Source organism: Panthera onca, chromosome E2 (genome assembly GCF_046562875.1).
Source record: "Panthera onca isolate mPanOnc1 chromosome E2, mPanOnc1 haplotype 2, whole genome shotgun sequence".
NCBI classification, from domain to species: Eukaryota; Metazoa; Chordata; class Mammalia; order Carnivora; family Felidae; genus Panthera; species Panthera onca.
In genome coordinates this window covers 15,347,924-15,368,377 of record NC_138353.1, presented here as the reverse complement: position 1 = coordinate 15,368,377, position 20,454 = coordinate 15,347,924, and the positions used below count along the sequence as shown (strand labels likewise).

At 55.7% G+C, this 20,454-nt stretch overlaps 1 protein-coding gene across 4 annotated transcripts in view; it reads left to right on the top strand.

Annotated features, from left to right (window-relative positions):
* Positions 1 to 20,454, top strand: part of RYR1 (ryanodine receptor 1) — a 117,222-nt gene that overhangs the window by 4,146 nt on the left and 92,622 nt on the right. For all 4 annotated transcript variants that reach the window (XM_078438458.2, XM_078438459.2, XM_078438457.2 and 1 more), the window contains exons 2-22: positions 863 to 982; positions 2,043 to 2,147; positions 3,227 to 3,301; positions 3,380 to 3,458; positions 3,724 to 3,836; positions 4,165 to 4,258; positions 5,296 to 5,389; positions 5,545 to 5,619; positions 6,102 to 6,258; positions 6,385 to 6,549; positions 8,482 to 8,603; positions 9,102 to 9,297; positions 13,620 to 13,755; positions 13,838 to 13,933; positions 14,017 to 14,135; positions 15,021 to 15,154; positions 15,663 to 15,904; positions 16,451 to 16,643; positions 17,867 to 18,083; positions 19,660 to 19,764; positions 19,979 to 20,082. In XM_078438458.2, the coding sequence (XP_078294584.1) occupies positions 863 to 982; positions 2,043 to 2,147; positions 3,227 to 3,301; positions 3,380 to 3,458; positions 3,724 to 3,836; positions 4,165 to 4,258; positions 5,296 to 5,389; positions 5,545 to 5,619; positions 6,102 to 6,258; positions 6,385 to 6,549; positions 8,482 to 8,603; positions 9,102 to 9,297; positions 13,620 to 13,755; positions 13,838 to 13,933; positions 14,017 to 14,135; positions 15,021 to 15,154; positions 15,663 to 15,904; positions 16,451 to 16,643; positions 17,867 to 18,083; positions 19,660 to 19,764; positions 19,979 to 20,082 (2,741 nt within the window). The remainder of the gene's footprint in view (positions 1 to 862; positions 983 to 2,042; positions 2,148 to 3,226; positions 3,302 to 3,379; positions 3,459 to 3,723; positions 3,837 to 4,164; positions 4,259 to 5,295; positions 5,390 to 5,544; positions 5,620 to 6,101; positions 6,259 to 6,384; positions 6,550 to 8,481; positions 8,604 to 9,101; positions 9,298 to 13,619; positions 13,756 to 13,837; positions 13,934 to 14,016; positions 14,136 to 15,020; positions 15,155 to 15,662; positions 15,905 to 16,450; positions 16,644 to 17,866; positions 18,084 to 19,659; positions 19,765 to 19,978; positions 20,083 to 20,454) is intronic.

Below are 20,454 nucleotides of genomic sequence, written 5' to 3'. Positions count from 1 at the left end.
GTTGCGGACGCGGCACCCTTCACTCCTAAAGTACTTCAGTGTCTGTTTCCGAAGAAGCAAGGGCAGTCGTACAAAACCGCAGCACGGTTATCAATGTCAGGAAGTGTAGCATTGCTCTGATGCCATTATCTGTCGCCGTCCTACCTCGGCGTTTACCGGAGATGACATGGGGTCCATTGCGGCATGTCCCCGCCCACCCTGGAGCCAGTCTGGGCTCTGGAGCTGCATTCACGTACCATTAGGAAGAACTCCTCGGGGGCGCCTCGGTGGCTCAGTCAGTTGAGCGTCCAGCTCTTGATGGCGGCTCAGGGCGTGACCCCAGGGTCGTAGGATCGAGCCCCGTGTGGGGCTCCGCACTGAGCTCGGAGCCTGCTTGGGATTCTCTCTCCCTTTCTCTCTCTCTCTGCTCTCTCTAAAATAAAATTTAAAAAAGGGAAAGACAAGAAAGCACTCCTTAAATGATAGCCATTACTGAAACAATACACAAAAGAGAAATTAGAGAAGGCTGAGCTTAAAAGCCATTGAACTTGGGGTGCTCATAGTTTCCACCCCCAGTGGCTCACCTTGGGGGCCCTACTGGAGCCAGCTGGACTGGGGTTCAAATCCCAGCTCGTCCCCTTATCAGCCATGTGGCCTTGGAAAGCTGTGCCCCCTCCTTGAGCCTCAGTTTCCCCATTTTAAAATAAGGATGACACTCGTGCCTGTCTCGTGGGGCGTGAGAAGTGTGTGGAGCCCTGGGCACAGGCTCCTGTGTGATGACTTGTGAGGTGGGTGTTATCAGTCGCCACCTGTCCCGTGAGGAGAGGGGCGGGGTGATGGCAACGGTGTCCGCGGGGGCCCTGACCCCGAGCTTTGCCCGCAGGACGACGAAGTGGTCCTGCAATGCAGTGCCACGGTGCTCAAGGAACAGCTCAAGCTCTGCCTGGCGGCCGAGGGCTTTGGCAACCGCCTCTGCTTCCTGGAGCCCACCAGCAATGCCCAGGTGTGTGTGGGAGTGTGGGGGTCTGTGGGGGCAGAGGCCAGGGTCCAAAGAAGAGGGGTGTGGGTCTGAAGAGAGGGTGCTGCTAGGAGAGAAAACGGAGAGGGGATGGGAGGGAAAAGGGGCTGAAGGTTCCAGGCAGGCGGGAGGGGAGGTCTGAGGAGGGGGAGCAGGGGACCTGAGGGAAGAGGGAGGGTGGCTGGGGGCATGGAGGGCCCTGAGTTCAAGGAAGAGGGGGGGTGAAAAGGAAAGAGGGCCAGAGGTCGGAGGCAGGTAGGGGTGGAGAAGCAGGGGCTCGGGAGTCTCAGGAGGCAGGTGTCTAAGGGGGCAGAGGGCCTTGGATCCAAAGCCAAAGGGCCTGGAGGGCTGGGGGACACTAGCGGGGGACTGGGGGGCTGACTGGGAAGGGAGTTAGAGGCTGAGAGTGGAGGGAGCCTGGGTCTGAGGGCGAGGTGGACTCAGGGTCTGAGAGAAGAGGTGACCTGAGGGGTGAGGGCAGGGACTGGGAGAGGGAAGGGACGTGGAGTCAGATCACGGAGGAGGCCAAGGGTCTGAGCGGGTTAGAGAGTCTTGGATCCAAGGGGGAGGGTGTCTGGGAGTCAGAGGACTGGGTGGGAGACTGGGGAGGGAGGAGAAAGGTTGGATGTGATTTGGAAGCAAGGTTCATGGGCGTGTGAGGGAGAAGACAGGAGTTGGGAGCGTCTGCTGGTGACAGCAGGAGACGGGGAGGCGGGGGGCTCCTTTGGGATTGCAGAAATTCGGGTTATCTGCAGGGGGAGGCATGTCCTGTGGCGTTAGAACAGGTGCAGCGTGTCTGAGAGAGGGCTGAGGCTCGCTTTGGGTTTAGGTGGGGGGTGGGAAGCTTCCGTGAGGCTCGGCTAGGGTTTAGGTGTTTGAGGGAAGGAGGCATGTCTTCTGTGATGCCGGTGTCCGCAGGGGTGGCAGGGTGCAGGGGCTCCTCCGGGGACCGGGGCCAGGTCTGGGTCTCCAAGGGGTGTGGGTATTCAGACCGGCGCTCAGGGGCCTTCGCGCCCCCCACTCATATCCCCCCCCCCCACCGCAGAACGTGCCCCCCGATCTGGCCATCTGTTGCTTCGTCCTGGAGCAGTCTCTGTCGGTCCGGGCCCTGCAGGAGATGCTGGCCAACACGGTGGAGGCTGGCGTGGAGGTGAGGCTCCCGGCCTGGCGGGGCGCGGTGGCAGGGCTGGGTGGGAAGCCATGGGGGTCGCTCACCGCCTGCTCTTCTTCCTCTCTCTGCCCCGCCCCTCACAGGCCCTCAATTTGGATAAGTGGGTAGGTCTGGCCTTGGGTGTCACCTGCCTCTTCCACCTCTCCCGGCCCCAGGCCCTGCTCTTGGGCCCACGTCCTGCACACAGGGGCTGGGGGTCTCCCCCACCCCAGCTGTCAGGGGCTGTGGAGCCCAGACAGGCCAGCCAGGAAGGAAGGAAGGGGGTGGGGGCTTCTGAGCCCCCCGACCCGTTCCCGCGCCTGCTCCTCTGTCCTCTTTCCCATCCTTCCCTCCGCCCCTGATCCCAGCTCTTCTCTGCATGGGACCTCTCCTCTCACCTCCCCCCTGCCCCAAGTGTGGGTCCCCTCCGCTCCAGGAGTGGGTCTGCCGTGTGATCAGGTGGCCCCATCACATGGCGCCCTCAGAGCATGGGCATGTGAGAGCCAGGATGGGAGGCATGACGCCATCGAGTGACCGGGTGTATATCCGATGTACCCACCCCGGGAGGGGCCCGGGCTCCTTGTGCTTCGGCGTGTGTGGCGGCGCAGGGCGGGGTCCCTATGAGGATGTTCAAATATTTAACACCTGGTAGGACTACCCAGGCGCACATGGGCTGCCGCTCAGCTGTCTTATGACAGGTTACGGCGAAAGGGACCAGGGTCCACGGAATACGAGTTAGGGGGGACTCTCAGGAGACCAACCGGAAGAGCGGTTCGGCCTCCCTGAGGGACTCTGGGGCCTGCTCAACAGGATGAAGGAGGCAGGGAGGACAGAGTGGGCTTTGGGAACTAGAAAACACCCTACCCACAGGCTTCTCAGAGACACAGCCCCTACTTCCATGAATGGGGAAACCGAGGCCAAGAATCTGTTGAGGGTCTGAGCTAAGGCTTTCTGGTGTCCGGGCCAGCATGGTATTTTATGGGGAGCGTATTGCCACGTAGGATAGGCTGGACGCCTGGTGGGGAGGGGGGGGGTCTGGTCTCACTCTGTGCCCTCTCTCCACCCCCTCCCCCCTGCAGTCGTCCCAGGGTGGGGGACACAGGACACTCCTGTACGGCCATGCCATCCTGCTCCGGCACACGCACAGCGGCATGGTGAGTGTGAGAGCGAGGGGGCGGGGGCAGGGGCGGGGCGAGGGCCGGGAGGAGGCTGACTCCCCTCTGCGATCCTAGTACCTGAGCTGTCTTACCACCTCGCGCTCCATGACCGACAAGCTGGCCTTCGACGTGGGACTCCAGGAAGATGCCACAGGTGTGGGGCTGGAGCGGGGAGGGCGGCGACGGGGGCGCTGCGGCCAGGGGCCGCGGTGGGGAAGGTGCAGGCCCGGCGGGGGCAGGGACGGGGGCGACGAGGGAGACTCGGACCAGCGTGGGGGGGGACCCGAGGCAGAGAGTGTGAGGGCGGGAGGCAGAGAGGGGGTGGTCGTGATAAGAGAATTTGGGGCCGAGGGCTGGGGACCCCTCGGGGAAGGGCATTCTGGGTAGTCCTCATCCTGACAGCCCTGCGCCCTCCCTAGGGGAGGCCTGTTGGTGGACGGCACACCCGGCCTCTAAGCAGAGGTCGGAAGGAGAGAAGGTCCGCGTTGGGGACGACCTCATCCTCGTCAGCGTCTCCTCAGAGCGCTACCTGGTGAGCAATCCCGCCCCCCCACCCCCCCCCACCCCCTGGCATAGCTACTACTGCCCAGGGCTGGGGGCGCACGGGGTCCCCCGTCTCCCGGTCACTGATTTGCCAGCTCTCTGGCCCCAGCGGTCGGACGCCTGATTCCTGGTTTCCCGACCTCTGACATCCATTTCTGGTCTTCCGGGCCCCACTGCCCAGTTTGATCTTGGTTTTCCGATCTGTGATCTCTGATTTTCTGTCCCCTGTCTGCCGGCTTCCACCTTTGGTTTCCGGCCTCTGACTCCGGACTATTCTCACCCACCGTCTCTGACCGCCACCTCCCGGCCGCCCCCAGCACCTGTCAACGGCCAGCGGGGAGCTCCAGGTGGACGCCTCCTTCATGCAGACACTGTGGAACATGAACCCCATCTGCTCCGGCTGCGAAGAGGGTGAGGGTCCCACACCTCCTGTCCCTAAACGGAGACCCCCAGAACAGACCTCCCCCCTTGCCCCTCAAACATGTCCATACTGACCCCAAATCCAGAACCCTGGAGTTCAGACTCTAAACCCCACACTCAGTATCAGACACCCAAATCTAGACTCCAAAACTCACATGCCCCACTCAAGGTCCTGGAAGGCAGACCCTTAAACTCAGATCCAAAGCTTAGAGCACCGCATTTGGAACTTAGCCCTCAGATCCGCAAGCCTTAGAAGGCAAATACAGATGGAGACCTCAGCTCCCCACACCCAGACCCCCACATTCAAACTCAGATATCCAAGCCAAGACCTCTAATTCCGACCCCAAATCTCAGCCAACTGACCTCAGATCTCCAAACTTTAACCTCAGACATCTAAAATCACCTTCCAAATTCTTCCCGTGCTAAGATCCCAAAGCATGACCCCAAAACTTTGACCCCAGCTCTTAACACCCAAACCCCACACCCAAGCTGAGACTCAAACCACAGATCCTGAAACTCAGGCCTTAATGTCAAACCCACCAACTTCTAACTCTGAAGCTTCTCCAACTCAGACTTCGAAACTGTCGACGATAACTTCAGACCCCGAACCTCAGAACTCCAAAATCAACCTTCAAAGTTCAGACCCCAACCTCAGACCCAACCATCAAACCTCTAAACCCAGACCCCAAATCAAGACCTGACACTCAGAGCCCAATATCCAGAAATGTTAGACTTAAACCTCTGACCCCCAACCTCAGAAATCCAAACTCAGACCCACATTCCCCCCCCAACCTCAGCCCTGTATACCCAGACCCCCAAACTTAGATTCCCCACCTCGGACCCCAAATCTCATACCCCTGCTTCAGGCCTCAAACTTAGCCCAAATCTCAGACTGCCACTTTAGATCCTAAAACTCAGATCCCCAACCTCCCACAGGGGAGAAGCAGGACCTCTGAACTCCACTTTGGCTCCCAGGCCTCTCCAGGGCTCCAGCCCTACAATGAACACTTTCCCTTGCTCCTTTCCAGGCTATGTGACCGGAGGCCACGTCCTTCGCCTCTTTCACGGACACATGGATGAGTGTCTTACCATTTCCCCCGCTGACAGCGAGGACCAGCGCAGGTCTGGGTTGGAGACAAGAGGCCCTGGGGTGTTGGGGCAGGAGGGGAAGGGTAAAAGCAGGCTCGGGCCACCTGGACCCTATGGGTGGGGTTGGGGATCACATTCTGGGAGGAGGGCGACTGAACCCTTGACCTCACTCTCTCCCGTGTCCCCAGACTCGTCCACTACGAGGGGGGATCTGTGTGCACCCATGCCCGCTCCCTCTGGAGACTGGAGCCACTGAGAATCAGGTGGGAGGGGCTGGGGCTGGGGCTAAGAGCTCCTGGGGGGCCTGGGAGGGGAGACAGGGTCTTGAAGGAAGATCTGAGAAAGAAACTGGAGGATTTTGAGGGGAAATCTGGGGAGCCCCAGAAGGTGATGAAGGTCTTCAGGGTCCCAGAGTCCTGGAGGAAAAGGACCTAGGGGAGGGTGGGCGTTCCTGAGGAGAGATTGGGGATCCCGAGTAAAAGTGTGGGGAGTAGAGGGAGAGAAAGTGGTGGGTCTGGGGAAACTGGGAGCACTGAGGAGCCCTGAGGAAGTTGTGAGGGCCTGAGATAGGACTGGGGTTCCCAAAGGAGGGCCAGGGGGTCCTAAGAAAGATTTGAGGGCCCCAAGGAAGGTTTGGGCCCCCCTGGAAGAAGGCTGGAGGCTTGATGAGGTTTGGACCAAGACTGTGGTGTCCATGGGAGGACTGGGGGAGCCTCTGACCCCCCGGCACCCTCACCCTTTGCAGCTGGAGTGGGAGCCACCTCCGCTGGGGCCAGCCTCTTCGTATCCGGCATGTTACCACTGGGCGGTACCTGGCGCTCACCGAGGACCAGGGCCTGATGGTGGTCGATGCCAGCAAGGCCCACACCAAGGCGACCTCCTTCTGCTTCCGCATCTCCAAGGTCGGTGGGGTCAGGGTGCCCTCCCTCACTTGGGGCCCCAAATCCGGCCCCAGCCTCCATTCTGCAGTCTCTCCCCAATTAAATGCTCAGGCAGAGGAGGCTGACCTCTGTCCCCTGCCCCTGCAGGAGAAGCTGGATACGGCCCCCAAGCGGGATGTGGACGGCATGGGTCCCCCTGAGATCAAGTATGGGGAGTCACTGTGCTTCGTGCAGCACGTGGCCTCAGGCCTGTGGCTCACCTATGCGGCCCCGGACCCCAAGGCCCTGAGGCTTGGCGTGCTCAAGAAGAAGGTGGGTGCCTGGTGAGGGGAAGGGGCGGGGGTGCTGGCAGGGGCAGGAAGGAGACCGAGAGGTGATCATGCTTGAGCCTCCGGGAGTTTGAGGGTAGGACTGAGAGAAAGATGGGGACTCAAAGACAAACTGAGATTGAGAGAGGAAAAAGAAAGAGGGATAGATATACAGGGGGGAGAGGGAGAGGGAGAGGAAAAATGGGGTGGAAAGAATGAATAGAGTGAGGGAGGAGGAGAGAGAAAAGGGAGAGAGAGGGAGAGGGAGAAAGGGAGAAGGACAGGGAAAGAGAGAGAGGGAGAGAGAAACATAGAGACAGAGAAAAGCAGAGACAAAAAGACATGGAGACAGAAAAACAGAGAAAGATAGAGACAGAGAAGCAGAGATGGAAAAGACAAAAAGAGACAAAGACAGTGACAAACAGACCAAGAATAACATTCGGCAAATTATGGAGTGTCCCAGTTGTTCTAGATGTGTGTGTGGAAAAATAGATGAGATATACAGACCTGTGTCCTGCCCTCCCAGACTCAGACATGGTAAATAAACCACCTGTAATGAAGTACATAGCATTCCAGCTGAAGAGTGGAAAAGCTACTCTGGGCAGAGGGCATGGCATGTGCAAAGGCCCTGAGGTTGGAATGAGGTTGATTTGTTGCAATAACAGGAAGAAGATCCAGTTTGGCTGGAGCGCAGTGATTGAGGGACAAGTCTTGGAAGATAAGGACAGAGAGGAGATGGGAGCAGATCATGTAGGGCCTTGTGGGCCATGGGGAGGGTCCCACCTTTTACTCCTAGTGAGATGGAACCCCAGTAGAGTTTTGAGCAGGCCAGGGAGGTGACCTAACTCAGGTTCCTTAGCTGCTCGTGGGAATAGATGAGTTTGGGGTGAGGCCCAGAGTTGGAGTAGGGAGCCCGGGGAGGCGACTGCTGCCATGGTCAGGTGGGAGAAAACAGTGGACAGGACCAGGGTGGGGAAGGTGGCAGATTATGTTTGTAGCTTGAGGGCGGAGCCAACAGGATTTCCTGACAGACTGGATCTCGAGGTGAGAGGGGCAGGGGTCGAGGATGATGCCATGATTTTTGCCCTGAGCCACTGGAAGGATGGAAATGCCATTAGCTGAGTCGGGGACAGCCAAGTGTCAGCAGCTCAGGATGACAGGGATCCAATGTGTAGAACAGAGCCCCTCGATAAAGAGTGAATGAGTGGGAAGACTAGGGAGATGCTCGTTTCAAAAAAAAACGAAGCTTGTAGTTGGATACCTGAGCGGAGGATATAGAAATGGGCCTGGTCCGAGGCGGGTAGTGGGAGCCGTCAGCGGTGGGTGGTATTTACAGCCACAGGACTGGACGAGGCGCTGGGAGGTCAGCTCAGGAGAAAGCTGGAAGATGGTCTCATCTTACAGAGAGGCTTTCAGGCATTCAGCCTGGGACATGTTAAGTGAGGGTGTCATTACACCTTTCTGGTGGGAGGGTGTTAAGTCAGCAGTAGATACAGGTGGAAAGGGTCTGGCCTGGAGACAGACAGATAGACAGGACAGTCAGAGAGGGAGACACAAACACAGAATCAAAGGCGGATAGAGACAGAAGGCAGAGAGAGATGGAGATACAGACAGAGTGGGAAAGACAGGGAGAAAGAGACAAAGCATGGGGTAGCGATGTGAGACGTAGGGAGAGAGACAAAGACAGAAACAAAGAGGGGCAGGGAGATGGAGCCAGAGGCAGAGGGGAGACGGGGGGGCGGGGGCAGGGGGGGACAGAGAATAAGAGTCAGATGAAGAGGGATAGAAGGGGGTGTCTGGCAGAGAGATTTAGTGGAGGATGGGGGCAGCTTTGGGGCTAGAATCTGGATGGAGATCTGGGGGCAGATGATCCGTCCTTGGTGCTGGGCCCACTCCTGACCTCTCTGCCCGCCCCCCCCCCCCCCGCCCCTGCCAGGCCATGCTGCACCAGGAAGGCCATATGGACGACGCCTTGTCACTGACTCGCTGCCAGCAGGAGGAGTCCCAGGCTGCCCGCATGATTTACAGCACCGCTGGCCTGTACAACCAGTTTGTCAAGTGAGCCACTCTGCCCACTCTGCCCCCCCCGCCCCCTGCGGGGCCACGCCTTGACCCCCAGGCTCCCCGTGGTCATACACCTGACCCCTCTAATCCCACCTCTGACTTCCACACCCCTAACATACACAGGATCCCTAACCTCTAAACCTCTGACTTCTGTACACTTGACCCCTAATCTGACCTTGACAACCATGATTTTGACTTCACATCCCTGATCACCCCTGACACCCAGATCCTTGATCCTGGACCTCCCCAGCCCTGACACCTGCTTCCACCCACCCCCCTGTGCTTACACAGGAGTGAGTCCCAGTCCTAGCTCTGTCGCTGGCCACTGTGTGGCCTCAGGCCAATGTCTGTCTGTCTCCGAGTCTCAGTCTCCCCCTCTGTAGAATAGGTGTGTCTGTAAGAGTCCTTTGGGGGCAGGGGGTAGGACTCGCGAGCGCCCCAATGATAGTCAGCGCTCGGGGCTCCTGGCTGACAGGTGCGCCGTCCCCACAGGGGCCTGGACAGCTTCAGCGGGAAGCCGCGGGGCTCGGGGCCGCCAGCTGGCACAGCGCTGCCCATCGAGGGTGTCATCCTGAGCCTGCAGGACCTCATCGGCTACTTCGAGCCGCCCTCCGAGGAGCTGCAGCATGAGGAGAAGCAGAGCAAGCTGCGCAGCCTGCGCAACCGCCAGAGCCTCTTCCAGGAGGAGGTGGGGCCGTGGCGAGGGCGGGGCGGGGCCTGTGGACGCGGGGGCGGAGCCTGAGGGAGGGGTGGGGCCGCAGCGAGGTTGGGGCGGGGCGGGGCCGCGGGGCGGAGCCTGAGGGACCTGAAGGCGTCTGTAGTGGTTTCAGAGCCGGCGGGGCCTGTATAAACGGGGCGGGGCCGCAGGCCTTCGGGGAACAAGTGAGAGGGCGGGCCTTGAGGAGAATTTGGGGTGGTGGGCGGGGCCTTGAGGGAAAGGCAGGGCGTTTGTCAGAGCAGGGGCGGTGCGGGTGGGAGCGAGTTGCAACCGGAGCGAAGGGGGTGGGGCAGGCCTGATCCCTTACCCCGGAGTGGGGCGGGGCCTAAGCGCAGGTCTGTGCCGAGGCGAAGCCTGTAGAAGCGGCCAGGCCTGGGAAGAAGTCTGAGGATGACGCTGCGGGACTCGGGAGTGGGGGGGGGAATGGTGTCTGTGGGGGCTCGGCCCGCAGTTGGGAGGACTGAACCAAAGTGGGGTATGGGAGGAGGGGCAGGGCCAGAGGTGGGTTTTGGGGCGTCAGGGAGGGTCCTCTGCTGGAGTCAGGAGCTGGGGGGGGGTCTGTGTGTTCTGAGAGCAAGAAGGGAAGAGATGTGGAGCGGGCTCCGCCCAACAGGGGGTCAGAGTGAGGGGGACCGCACGGGGTGGGAGGAGGGGACTGGACAAAGGCCCCGAGGTCTGATGTCCCCACCGGGTGATAGGGGAGCATGTTCGTTTAAAGGCTAACAACTGACCCTCCTCCTCTCCAGGGACTCCCCAATCTGATCCAAAAGTGATAATAGTAACAACAACGAAACTTATTTGTGGAGTGGAATTAGTATAGGCCAAACGTTTAGAACCGTGCCAGCACGTAGCAGATGATATATAGGTGTTAGTGGTTATTATTACTTTGAATTTGGCCTTTATTGTGTGCTAAGGGTGCTGTATACATGACATCCTCCTGATAACCCCATGGGGGTTGTAATTCCCATATTACAGATGGATCACAGAAGCTCAGAGAGATTAAATAACAGCCATCTATCTCCCCAACAAATATGCCAAGGGGTACAGCTGTCAGCAAAACAGACAAAAATCTCTGTCTTTATGGAACTGACATGTGAGGAGGATAGATGATGATCAATAAAATAAGAAAATTACATGGTATATAAGATGATAAGTACTGAGAAAAAAATAAAGGAGGGAAGTAGCAGGGAGTGCTGGGGTTGTTGCAATTTAAAATAGAGTGGTCTTGGGGAGCCTGGGTGGCTCAGTTGGTTAAGCATCCAACTATTCGTCTTGGCTCAGGTCATGATCTCACAGTTTGTGGGTTTGAGCCCCACCTCAGACTCCGTGCTGACAGTGCAGAGCCTGCTTGAGATTCTCTCTCTCCTTCTCTCTCTGCCCCTCCCCTGCTCGCTCTCTCTGTCCTGCTGTCAAAAATAAATAAATTAAAAAAATTTTTTTTAAATCCTTAAAACAGAGTGATCAGTGGGCGCCTGGGTGGCTCAGTCGGTTGAGTGTCCAAACTCTTGATTTCCGCTCAGGTCACGATCTCAGGATCGTGGGATTGAGCCTAGCACTGAGCACCAAGTGTGGAGTCTGCTTGGGATTCTCGCTCTCCTTCTTTCTCTGCCCCTCCCCTGCTCACGCATGCTCTCTCAAAATAAATAAGTAGGGGCGCCTGGGTGGCGCAGTCGGTTAAGCGTCCGACTTCAGCCAGGTCACGATCTCACGGTCCGTGAGTTCGAGCCCCGCGTCAGGCTCTGAGCCCCGCGTCAGGCGCTGGGCTGATGGCTCGGAGCCTGGAGCCTGTTTCCGATTCTGTGTCTCCCTCTCTCTCTCTGCCCCTCCCCCGTTCATGCTCTGTCTCTCTCTGTCCCAAAAATAAATAAAAAACGTTGGAAAAAAAAATTAAAAAAAAAAAATAAATAAATAAGTAAACTTAAAAGAAAAATAAAACAGGGGCACCTGGATGGCTCAGTGGGTTGAGCGCCTGACTCTTGGTTTCAGTTCAGGTCACGATCTCACGATTTCGTGGGTTCGAGTCCTGCGTCCAGCTCTTCACTGCCAGAGCAGAGCCTGCTTGGGATTCTCTGTCTCTTTCTCTCTGTGTCTCCCCCACTTGCACTGTCACTGTCTCTCTCAGAATAAATAAACTTTAAAAAAAAATAAAAAATAAATAAAATAGACTGGTCAGGGAGGGGACCTGAGTGAAGAGAGGCAGCCACATGTACACCTGGGGGAGGGACAGAGAGGAGACAAAGGGGAGAGCAGTGCACAGGGAGTGTGCTTGGCAGGTTCTAGAACCATGAGGAGGCCAGGGCGACTTGGGACAGGGTGAGCTAGGGGCAGAGTGGGAGGAGATGAGGGCAGAGAGGTGACGAAGGCCAGGCTCTGGGTGAGGACTTTCACTTTGGGAGCCACAAGAGGGATAGGTTCCCTAAAATCACGACTAGTTAGTGACTCAGCCACTCTGTGTGACTCCAACCGCCCTCTACCCCCGTGTGCTGCCTCTCTTACTAGTGATAGGGGCCCCCAGCATAAAGACACAGTGATTGTCACAGTAGCGCTATACGTAATGGCCAAAAGCTAGAAACAGCCCAAATGTCCGCCACCAGCATGGATCCGCAAATGTCGCGTGTTCACACACACACAGCGGATATGGATACTACTCCACCACGAAAATGAAGGGACTACAGCCACGTGAAACGGTGTTCTTGAACTTAAAACATAACACCCAGCAAAAGACTCCATGTCCAGAAGAATACTTATTGTGTACGCCAAGTTCAAAAACAGGCAAAACTCAATTAGACTGTTCACTGACGCATACATAGGCGGTAAAAATAGAAAAGCAAGGAGAGGATTTCTACAAAAGCCAGGACAGCGGTTATTCCTCGCAGAGAGGTTTGTGTGGTCAGGAGGGGCATCCAGGCGACTTCTGCGTGGCTGGCGGTGGTCTCTTTCCGGGCTTGGGTCACGGTTGCACAGGTGTTCTTTGTATCTGTTGAGCCATACACGTTTGATCTTTGGTGTGCACAGATCTGCCTTTGCAAATTTGCCTACTTGCTAAAATCTATTTGTGACCCTCACATCAATACTTGCAACATCTTCGTGGTCACGCGTGAACATGTGCGGAGTGGCAAAAAATTTGTGTCGGTGGCCCTCATGTTCCCGGCTGAGGCTGAACAGGGTGATGCTGCGCCTTCTTGTTTCAGCAGTCGGCCTGTAAACAGGTGTCCTTTTCATGGTATATTTAGTGCCACATTTTCCACACGCTGGTGTTTTTTTGTTGAGTTCGCTGTTTAAAGTGGCCCCCGAGTGTAGCGCTAACGTGCTGTCTAGTGCTCTCGAGGGCAAGAGGCTGTGGTGGGCCTTATGGAGAAAATAAGGGGGGGATATGCTTCATTTAGGAGGAGTTAGAGTGCTGTTGGCCGTGAATTTAATGTTAATGCATCAACAATATATATTAAATCACTGTCTTTAAACGGACGCACATATGTGCCAAGATTATGTACTGGTTGACAAAAACGTGACTCAGAGCAACTCCCCGTGTTTTCCCCGGGAGAGGTGAGTGGTTCAGGATTTGCTAACTCCGTGTTCATGGTGACTTTATAGAACCTAACTACCGCGAATAACAAGAGCTGACTGTATGTATTATTGTATGTGCTTTTCTGTATGCCTTTTATAATTCACAATAAGAGAAGACAAAGTTTAAAATGTAAAATGCAAAAAAAAAAAAAAAAATCTCTCGGGTGGTTGGCGCGGAGAGTAAACTGAGCCAGTTAGGACCCAGAGTGGGATGCTTGGAAGTGGATAGGATGGAAAGAAAACTTCGGGAAGGAAAAGCACAGTCAGTCCTGATGGTCTTTTTTTTTAATGTTTATTTTAATTTTGAGAGAGAGAGAGAGCACAAGCAAGGGAGGGGCAGAGAGAGAGGGAGACACAGAATCCGAAGTAGGCTCCAGGCTCTGAGCTGTCAGCACAGAGTCGGACGCGGGGCTTGAACCCACGAACCATGGGATCGTGACCTGAACCAAAGTTGGACGCCTAATTGACTGAGCCACCCAGGGTCCGCAGTCCTGATGTTAATAAGGACGTGTTATGTTGGGAACCGAGGCAGAGAGGACAAGGACGGATGTGGGGAACTGAGGAGGAGAGGAGGGTGATGGGAGTGAACGGGAACGTGGAGCTAATGTTGTTGGATCTGGGAACATAGTTGCTGGTTGTTGAAGTTGAATGAATTAGCAAATCCAAGAAGGGCAAGGAAGAGAGGGCCTGGGACTCCCATGGTGACCCGCCCCTTTTCCCCACCCTAGGGGATGCTCTCCCTGGTCCTGAACTGCATTGACCGCCTAAATGTCTACACCACGGCTGCCCACTTTGCCGAATTTGCAGGGGAGGAGGCAGCCGAGTCCTGGAAAGAGATTGTGAACCTGCTCTATGAACTCCTGGGTAAGGGGCCCGGTTCTGGCTTCCCCTAGAGCACCCCAGCTCCTCGGTGCCATGGGGTCTGACGCCTCTTTGCCACCCTCAGCCTCTCTGATCCGTGGCAATCGTACCAACTGTGCCCTCTTCTCCACCAACCTGGACTGGCTGGTCAGCAAGCTCGATCGGCTGGAGGCCTCCTCTGGTAGGAGAACCCAGGGGGAGGGGACAGGGGCTGGCACAGGGGAGGGCCGCAGTCACTCGCCTACCATTCTGCCACCTGCACAGGGATCCTGGAGGTGCTGTACTGTGTCCTGATTGAGAGTCCTGAGGTCCTGAATATCATCCAGGAGAACCACATCAAGTCCATCATCTCCCTCCTGGACAAGCACGGGAGGAACCACAAGGTTGGCCCCTCGCCCTGACCTCTCATCCCCTGAACTCTGAACCCTGACCTTTTCCCAGGGCCCCGGAATTCTCCACCTCCCTCACTCCCTTTCTCCTCCCCATCTTGTCTCTTACCTGGACTCCACTCCCACATGCTTCCATCTCAACACAAGGGTCTTAAACTTACAGTTCTTAAATGGATTCTGGGCCACAGGTGTGCTTCATTAGATCTCTGCAACATTTTTATTTTTTAATTTCTGATTTTGTAGTCTTTAGGTGGGCTGCATATACGCCTTCCAGCTCGCCACAGGTCCTACCCGTTTCTGAGAGAGACAGAGAGACAGAGTGTGAGTGGGGGCGGGGCAGAGAGAGAGAGAGGGAGACGCAGACACAGGATGGAAGCAGGCTCCAGGCTCCGAGCTGTCAACACAGAGCCCAACGCGGGGCTCGAACTCACAGACCGCGAAATCATGACTTGAGCCGAAGTCGGACCCTCAACCGACTGAGCCACCCAGGCACCCCGCCCCACTGAACAATTTCTAACCACCTCACACATGTACATTATCCACCTGGCACCCGAAGACACACGTGTGCAGCCCCTGCTGATCTCCTCCTGATCACTAACCAACCTTTTCCCTCCTCCCTCTGACTCCTCACCTCCTACTCCAGTCCCTCCTTCCTTAACACTGCTGACGTCTTACCCCAGATCCTGCGGCCCCCGGCCTGACCTTTCTCTTTGACCCTTGACCTTCCTCTGTGAGCCCTGACCTCGCACTTCCACCACCTCCTTGCCCATCAAAATCTCCACCTCTTGTCCTGGCACATTATCCTTAACTTCTGACTTTCCACCCCGGATTTCCCCGCCCTGGTGCTCTCACAACCTGACCTCTGACCTCGACCTCCAGGTGCTCGATGTGCTGTGTTCCCTCTGTGTGTGCAATGGCGTGGCCGTGCGCTCCAACCAAGATCTCATTACCGAGAACTTGCTCCCTGGCCGTGAGCTTCTGCTGCAGACAAGCCTCATCAACTATGTCACCAGGTCTGGCCCGTAACCCCTGACCCCAGCCTGACCTCACCCTGACCCCAGACCTCTTAACCCTTTCCCAGATCAGAGACTCCACACCCAGGTGGATGTCCCTTCCTCGGTCTCCCACCCCAAGACTTAACACCCGGTCCTCACAGATGTCCTCTCTTGCCCCAGCTCACCCCGGCCCCCCCTCCTCTTGTCCTCTCTCCCTCTTCCATTTCTGCCTCTGTCTGTTCCTCTCTCTTTCTCTGTCTTTTTCTGCATTTGCTCTTTTTGCTATCTCCCTCTGTATCTGTCTCTATTTCTCCTCCATTTCGTTTTCTCTGTCTCTCGCCCATCTCTCTCTATTTTTTGAGGTCTCTGTTTCTGCTTTCTCTCTCTCTGTCTCCATGTCTCTGCCTTCTGTTTTTCCTGTGTGTATCTCTCCTTCTCTTCTCCCTTCCCCCCCCCAACCCTGCAACAACCTGGCTTTGCTCCCCACCTCTCCCTCACCCCCTCTCCTGTCCCATCTTCCCTGCAGCATCCGCCCCAACATCTTTGTGGGCCGAGCAGAGGGCTCCACACAGTACGGCAAATGGTACTTTGAGGTGATGGTGGACGAGGTGGCTCCGTTCCTGACAGCTCAGGCCACCCACCTGCGGGTGGGCTGGGCCCTCACTGAGGGCTACAGCCCTTACCCCGGTGGCGGCGAGGGCTGGGGCGGCAACGGGGTCGGTGATGACCTCTATTCCTACGGATTTGATGGGCTGCACCTCTGGACAGGTACCTGACCCTTCCGGGGACCCTCATCCCCGATCATTGGCCCCAGAGCTTCTCAGACTCTCACCATACAGGCTTCTTGGGATCTTGATCCCCACAAGAGGCCAAATTTTGACCTCTGATTCCTAATTTTCCAAGACCCTAATGCTTCCAGAATCTTGCCCCTAACCTGCTTCCTCATAGTCTCCAGAACTCTGACCCCAGGAGATCTATGATCTCTGACCCAAGAGATCCTTGAAAACTGCCCAGATCATTATGACTTCTGACCTTTGACTTCCAGCCCCCAAGGGTTCCAGAATTCTAACTCCAGGGTGACTGTAATCTTTGACTCCACAGCTCTCAAGACCCTAACTTCAGGGGAACCTTGACCTCCTCCCTTATCTCAGAGATCCAGGACCCTTCATGGGAACACTTGACCTTAGGGTTTCCAGGATCCAGATCCCATAAGATTCTCTAATATCTGACTCTTGCCTCTTGAGACCATTAGACTCTGACCAGTGAGGTCTTGAGACCCCTGACTTTTGACTCTTCCCTGTGACCCTGGTGCAGGACACGTGGCACGCCCAGTGACTTCCCCAGGGCAGCACCTCCTGGCCCCTGAGGATGTCGTCAGCTGCTGCCTGGACCTCAGCGTGCCATCCATCTCCTTCCGAATCAATGGCTGTCCTGTGCAGGGCGTCTTTGAGGCCTTCAACCTGGATGGACTCTTCTTCCCTGTTGTCAGTTTCTCGGCTGGTGTCAAGTGAGGACTTGCCTTTGCCCCTTGCCAGGCCCCAGACCTGGGACTGTCCCAAGACACCTTCCCTAGTTACAACATGGCCTACTATAAGGCCAGGAGCCTACCTTCACTGGGCAGCCTACCCTCAGGACTGACTGGTCAGATCCCTACGAGAAGGTCCCGGTGATCTCTACATGGTCCCAAACACTTTAGTGTCCTCCCATTGATCCAGACCCTCCCAAAGACCTCAGCTTCTTCCCAACCCCATATCCTTCCAGTGACTTTCACGTGTCCTCCAAATTGCACAATGACCTTCTAATAACTCTTCCAGTTAATTCCCAAATGATGTTAGACTCTCCCAATGACTCTATGTCATTCCAGTGACCTCCAAATGACTCCAGAATCTGACAGCTCTCTTCCAATGACCCAGACCCTCCCAATGACCCCCCAAATTATCTTGGATTCTCCCAATGATTCCATGCTTTTAACCGCTTTTCAGTGATCCCAGCATCTCCCAGTGATCTTCTAATTACTCCATGATCCCCCAGTGACCATAATTCCTCAATATCCCCAATTATTTCAAAGGTCTGTCAGTAACTCAGTCTTTTCCCAATGATCCCAAGCTCTGTAAAGAGCTTCCCAGTGTCCATTCAGTGGTGATTAGGGTTATCTCATAGTTACACCAGATTTTCCATGATTTCCGGATGACCTTCTTGGTCTCCCAGAAACCTTCCAGTATCCCCAAACATTCTATTGAGCCAAGGTCTCTTCCAGTGGATCTTTCTATGATCTTGCATTAACTCCCAATGAACCCACACTTTCCTTTTTTTTTTTTTTTAATGTTTATTTATTTTTGAGAGAGAGAGAGAGAGAGCACAAGTGGGGAGGGGCAGAGAGAGAGAGAGAGAGAGAGAGGGAGACAGAGTCCAAAGCAGGCTCCAGGCTCTGAGCTGTCAGCACAGAGCCTGACGCAGGGCTCGAACTCACAAGCTGTGAGATCATGACCCAAGCTGAAGTTGGACGTTCAACCGACTGAGCCACCCAGGTGCCCCCTCCTTTTTTGATTTTCCACTGATTCTCGTTGACCTCAGACATTCTCTTTGACCTTAAATGACCTCCATGACTCCATGGCTGCCCGGTGATCTTTCCCAGAACTTTCCACAGATCCCAGGATTGCTCCCTTACCCTCACTGAGCACAGATTCTCCTTGTAATCTGCCTCACCAGTAACCCCACTCTCCCACTCAGGGTACGGTTCCTTCTTGGTGGCCGCCATGGCGAATTCAAGTTCCTCCCTCCACCTGGCTATGCCCCATGCCATGAAGCTGTGCTCCCTCGAGAGCGACTTCATCTGGAGCCCATCAAGGAGTATCGGCGGGAGGGGCCTCGAGGGCCCCACCTGGTGGGACCCAGCCGCTGCCTCTCACACACTGACTTTGTGCCCTGCCCTGTGGACACTGTCCAGGTACTGCCTGCCCTGCAAGGGTTTCCTGGTGAGACAAACTCCCTTAGGAGTCAGGGAGGTGGGGAGCTGATTTGGAAGCTGGGAATCTTGTTGTTTAACAACAGATTGGGAAGCTGAGGCAGAGTGGAGGCAAAGAACTCTCGGAAGACAGAATCCCACTTTCTGGGAGTCCTCACTATAGCCCCCTAAAGAAAGGACAATTATTAAAGTTTTTGGGTTTTTTTTTTTTTAGAGAGAGCATGAGAGGATGTGCACACACACCAGGGAGGGTCAGAGAGAGTCCCGAGCAGGCTCTGTGCCCACAGCACAGAGCCCCATGTGGGGTTCGATCTCACAAACCGTGAGAACCATGACCTGAGCTGAAATCAAGAGTTGGATGCTCACCCGCCTGAGCCAACCAGGCGCCCCAAGAAAAGACTATTATTGCCCCTGATTTACAGTTGAGGAAAGTGAGACCCAGAGGAGTTAAGCAACCTATATGAGCCACACAGCTGATTTGAACCCATGTGTGGATTCCAAAGTTTGAGATCTTTTCCACTAGTCTGTTGGCATCCCTTCCATCTGGGCCTTCCCACTCCTCCTGTCCCAACTTGAACTCCCCCCCCCCCCCAAACATGTCCCTATCAGAGGCCACATAAGTTGTGTTCAAGAGCCTGACCACGAGGGTCTGATTTTCTGTGTGTTACCGTACGTATGTGGCTTTACTTCTCTGTGCCTCAGTTTCCTCATCTGTGAGGAAAGGGGATAACAACAGAACCTACCTTGTCTCACAGTTGTGGAGGTCAGATGAATTAATATCTGTGAAGTGCTCAGCACGGTCCTGAGTAAATAAGAAGGACTCAATACAGTTAGTGTTATCAGTAGCAATAGTGATATTATTTCATGGTGAACTAGCCATCCCCTGTAGCCAGGACAGAGCCTGGGCCCCCTTCTGGATGTCTCCCTCCTGCTCCCCCAGCTTCTCAGCCTCATGGGCTGTCCACTTGGCCTTCTGGACATCCCTCCCACCCCCTCTGCTTCCCCCCATGGCCTGCCCTGGTCCGAACCATCATTATCTCTTGTCTGTAGAACACTAACAACATAAATATTTATTATGCACCCACTGTGCGCCAGACACTTACATAAACTACGTAAGATTGAGTAGTTATCTGGATTACATCACTGAATCCTTATGAGGTAAGTATTGTTCCGATCCTCATCGTACAAAGAAGGAAAGAGACTCGCCCATTCATTCAGCAACCACTTTCCAAGCATCTCCTCTGAGCCTGGCTGTGGGATGGGCTGGGGAAGTGGTGGAAACTGAGGCAGCCCCAGGCCCTGTCCTCATGGAACAACCAGTCCAAAGGGGGAGAGAGTCCCAATTCCTAGATAGTTCCTTAATTCCATGATTCGAAGTCCTTACTCAGCTGGACTGAGTGTCAACCCTGGAGTCAGGTGATGGTGATGAGGAGCAGGGCTCAGAATAGCAGGGAAAATCTGGGGGAACCATCCAGGGCTCATACGTGTCCTTGGGGAGAGGGGTCATGGTGCAGCCTGGAAGGAACACAGGGATCTCATGACCGTTCCCTGCCTCCAGATTGTCCTGCCTCCCCATCTGGAACGCATTCGGGAGAAGCTGGCAGAGAACATCCATGAACTCTGGGCGCTGACTCGCATCGAGCAGGGCTGGACCTATGGCCCGGTGAGGGGCCGCCTGCAGCATGAGGGACTCAGGCTAGACTTGCCGTTGGGGGAGTGAGCAGGGAGGGGCCAGTGGTTGGGGGAAGGGACTTTAGGGCACCAGGGCGTCCTTGGGGTTCTTGTGGCAGAACTAAGGGCAGGAGGTCAGGGGCCACAGTCTGGGAGTGTTGGGAGGAGGGAAGGGACCCTGAAAGTTGACACTGGGGTTTCTCCAGGTTCGGGATGACAATAAGAGGCTGCACCCGTGTCTTGTGGACTTCCACAGCCTACCAGAGCCCGAGAGGAATTACAACCTGCAGATGTCGGGGGAGACGCTCAAGTGAGGGGGGGGGCAGGGAGCAGGGGTCTGGGACCGACTGCTGGTGAGGAAGAGGGCAAGGAGAGACAGGGATTGTGAAGCAGAGACAGACAGCTAGAGAGACTAGAGAGCTAGTCAGTAAGAGAGAGAGAGAGACGTGGAATCAGGGAAAGAAGTAGGTGAACAGGAAAAGATGGGCACCGTCAAAGAGATACAGAGACAAAGAAGCAACGCCAGACAGGAGTCAGAGAGACAGAGATTGAGACAGAGGGATGGGGACAGACACCCAGAAAGTCAGAGCAAGAGATGTGAGAAACCGACAAGGGCGGGGGAGGAGGGAAGCCGGGCTGGGGGAGGGGAGGCCAGGGGCAGGAAGGCTGTGTGAGGTGACAC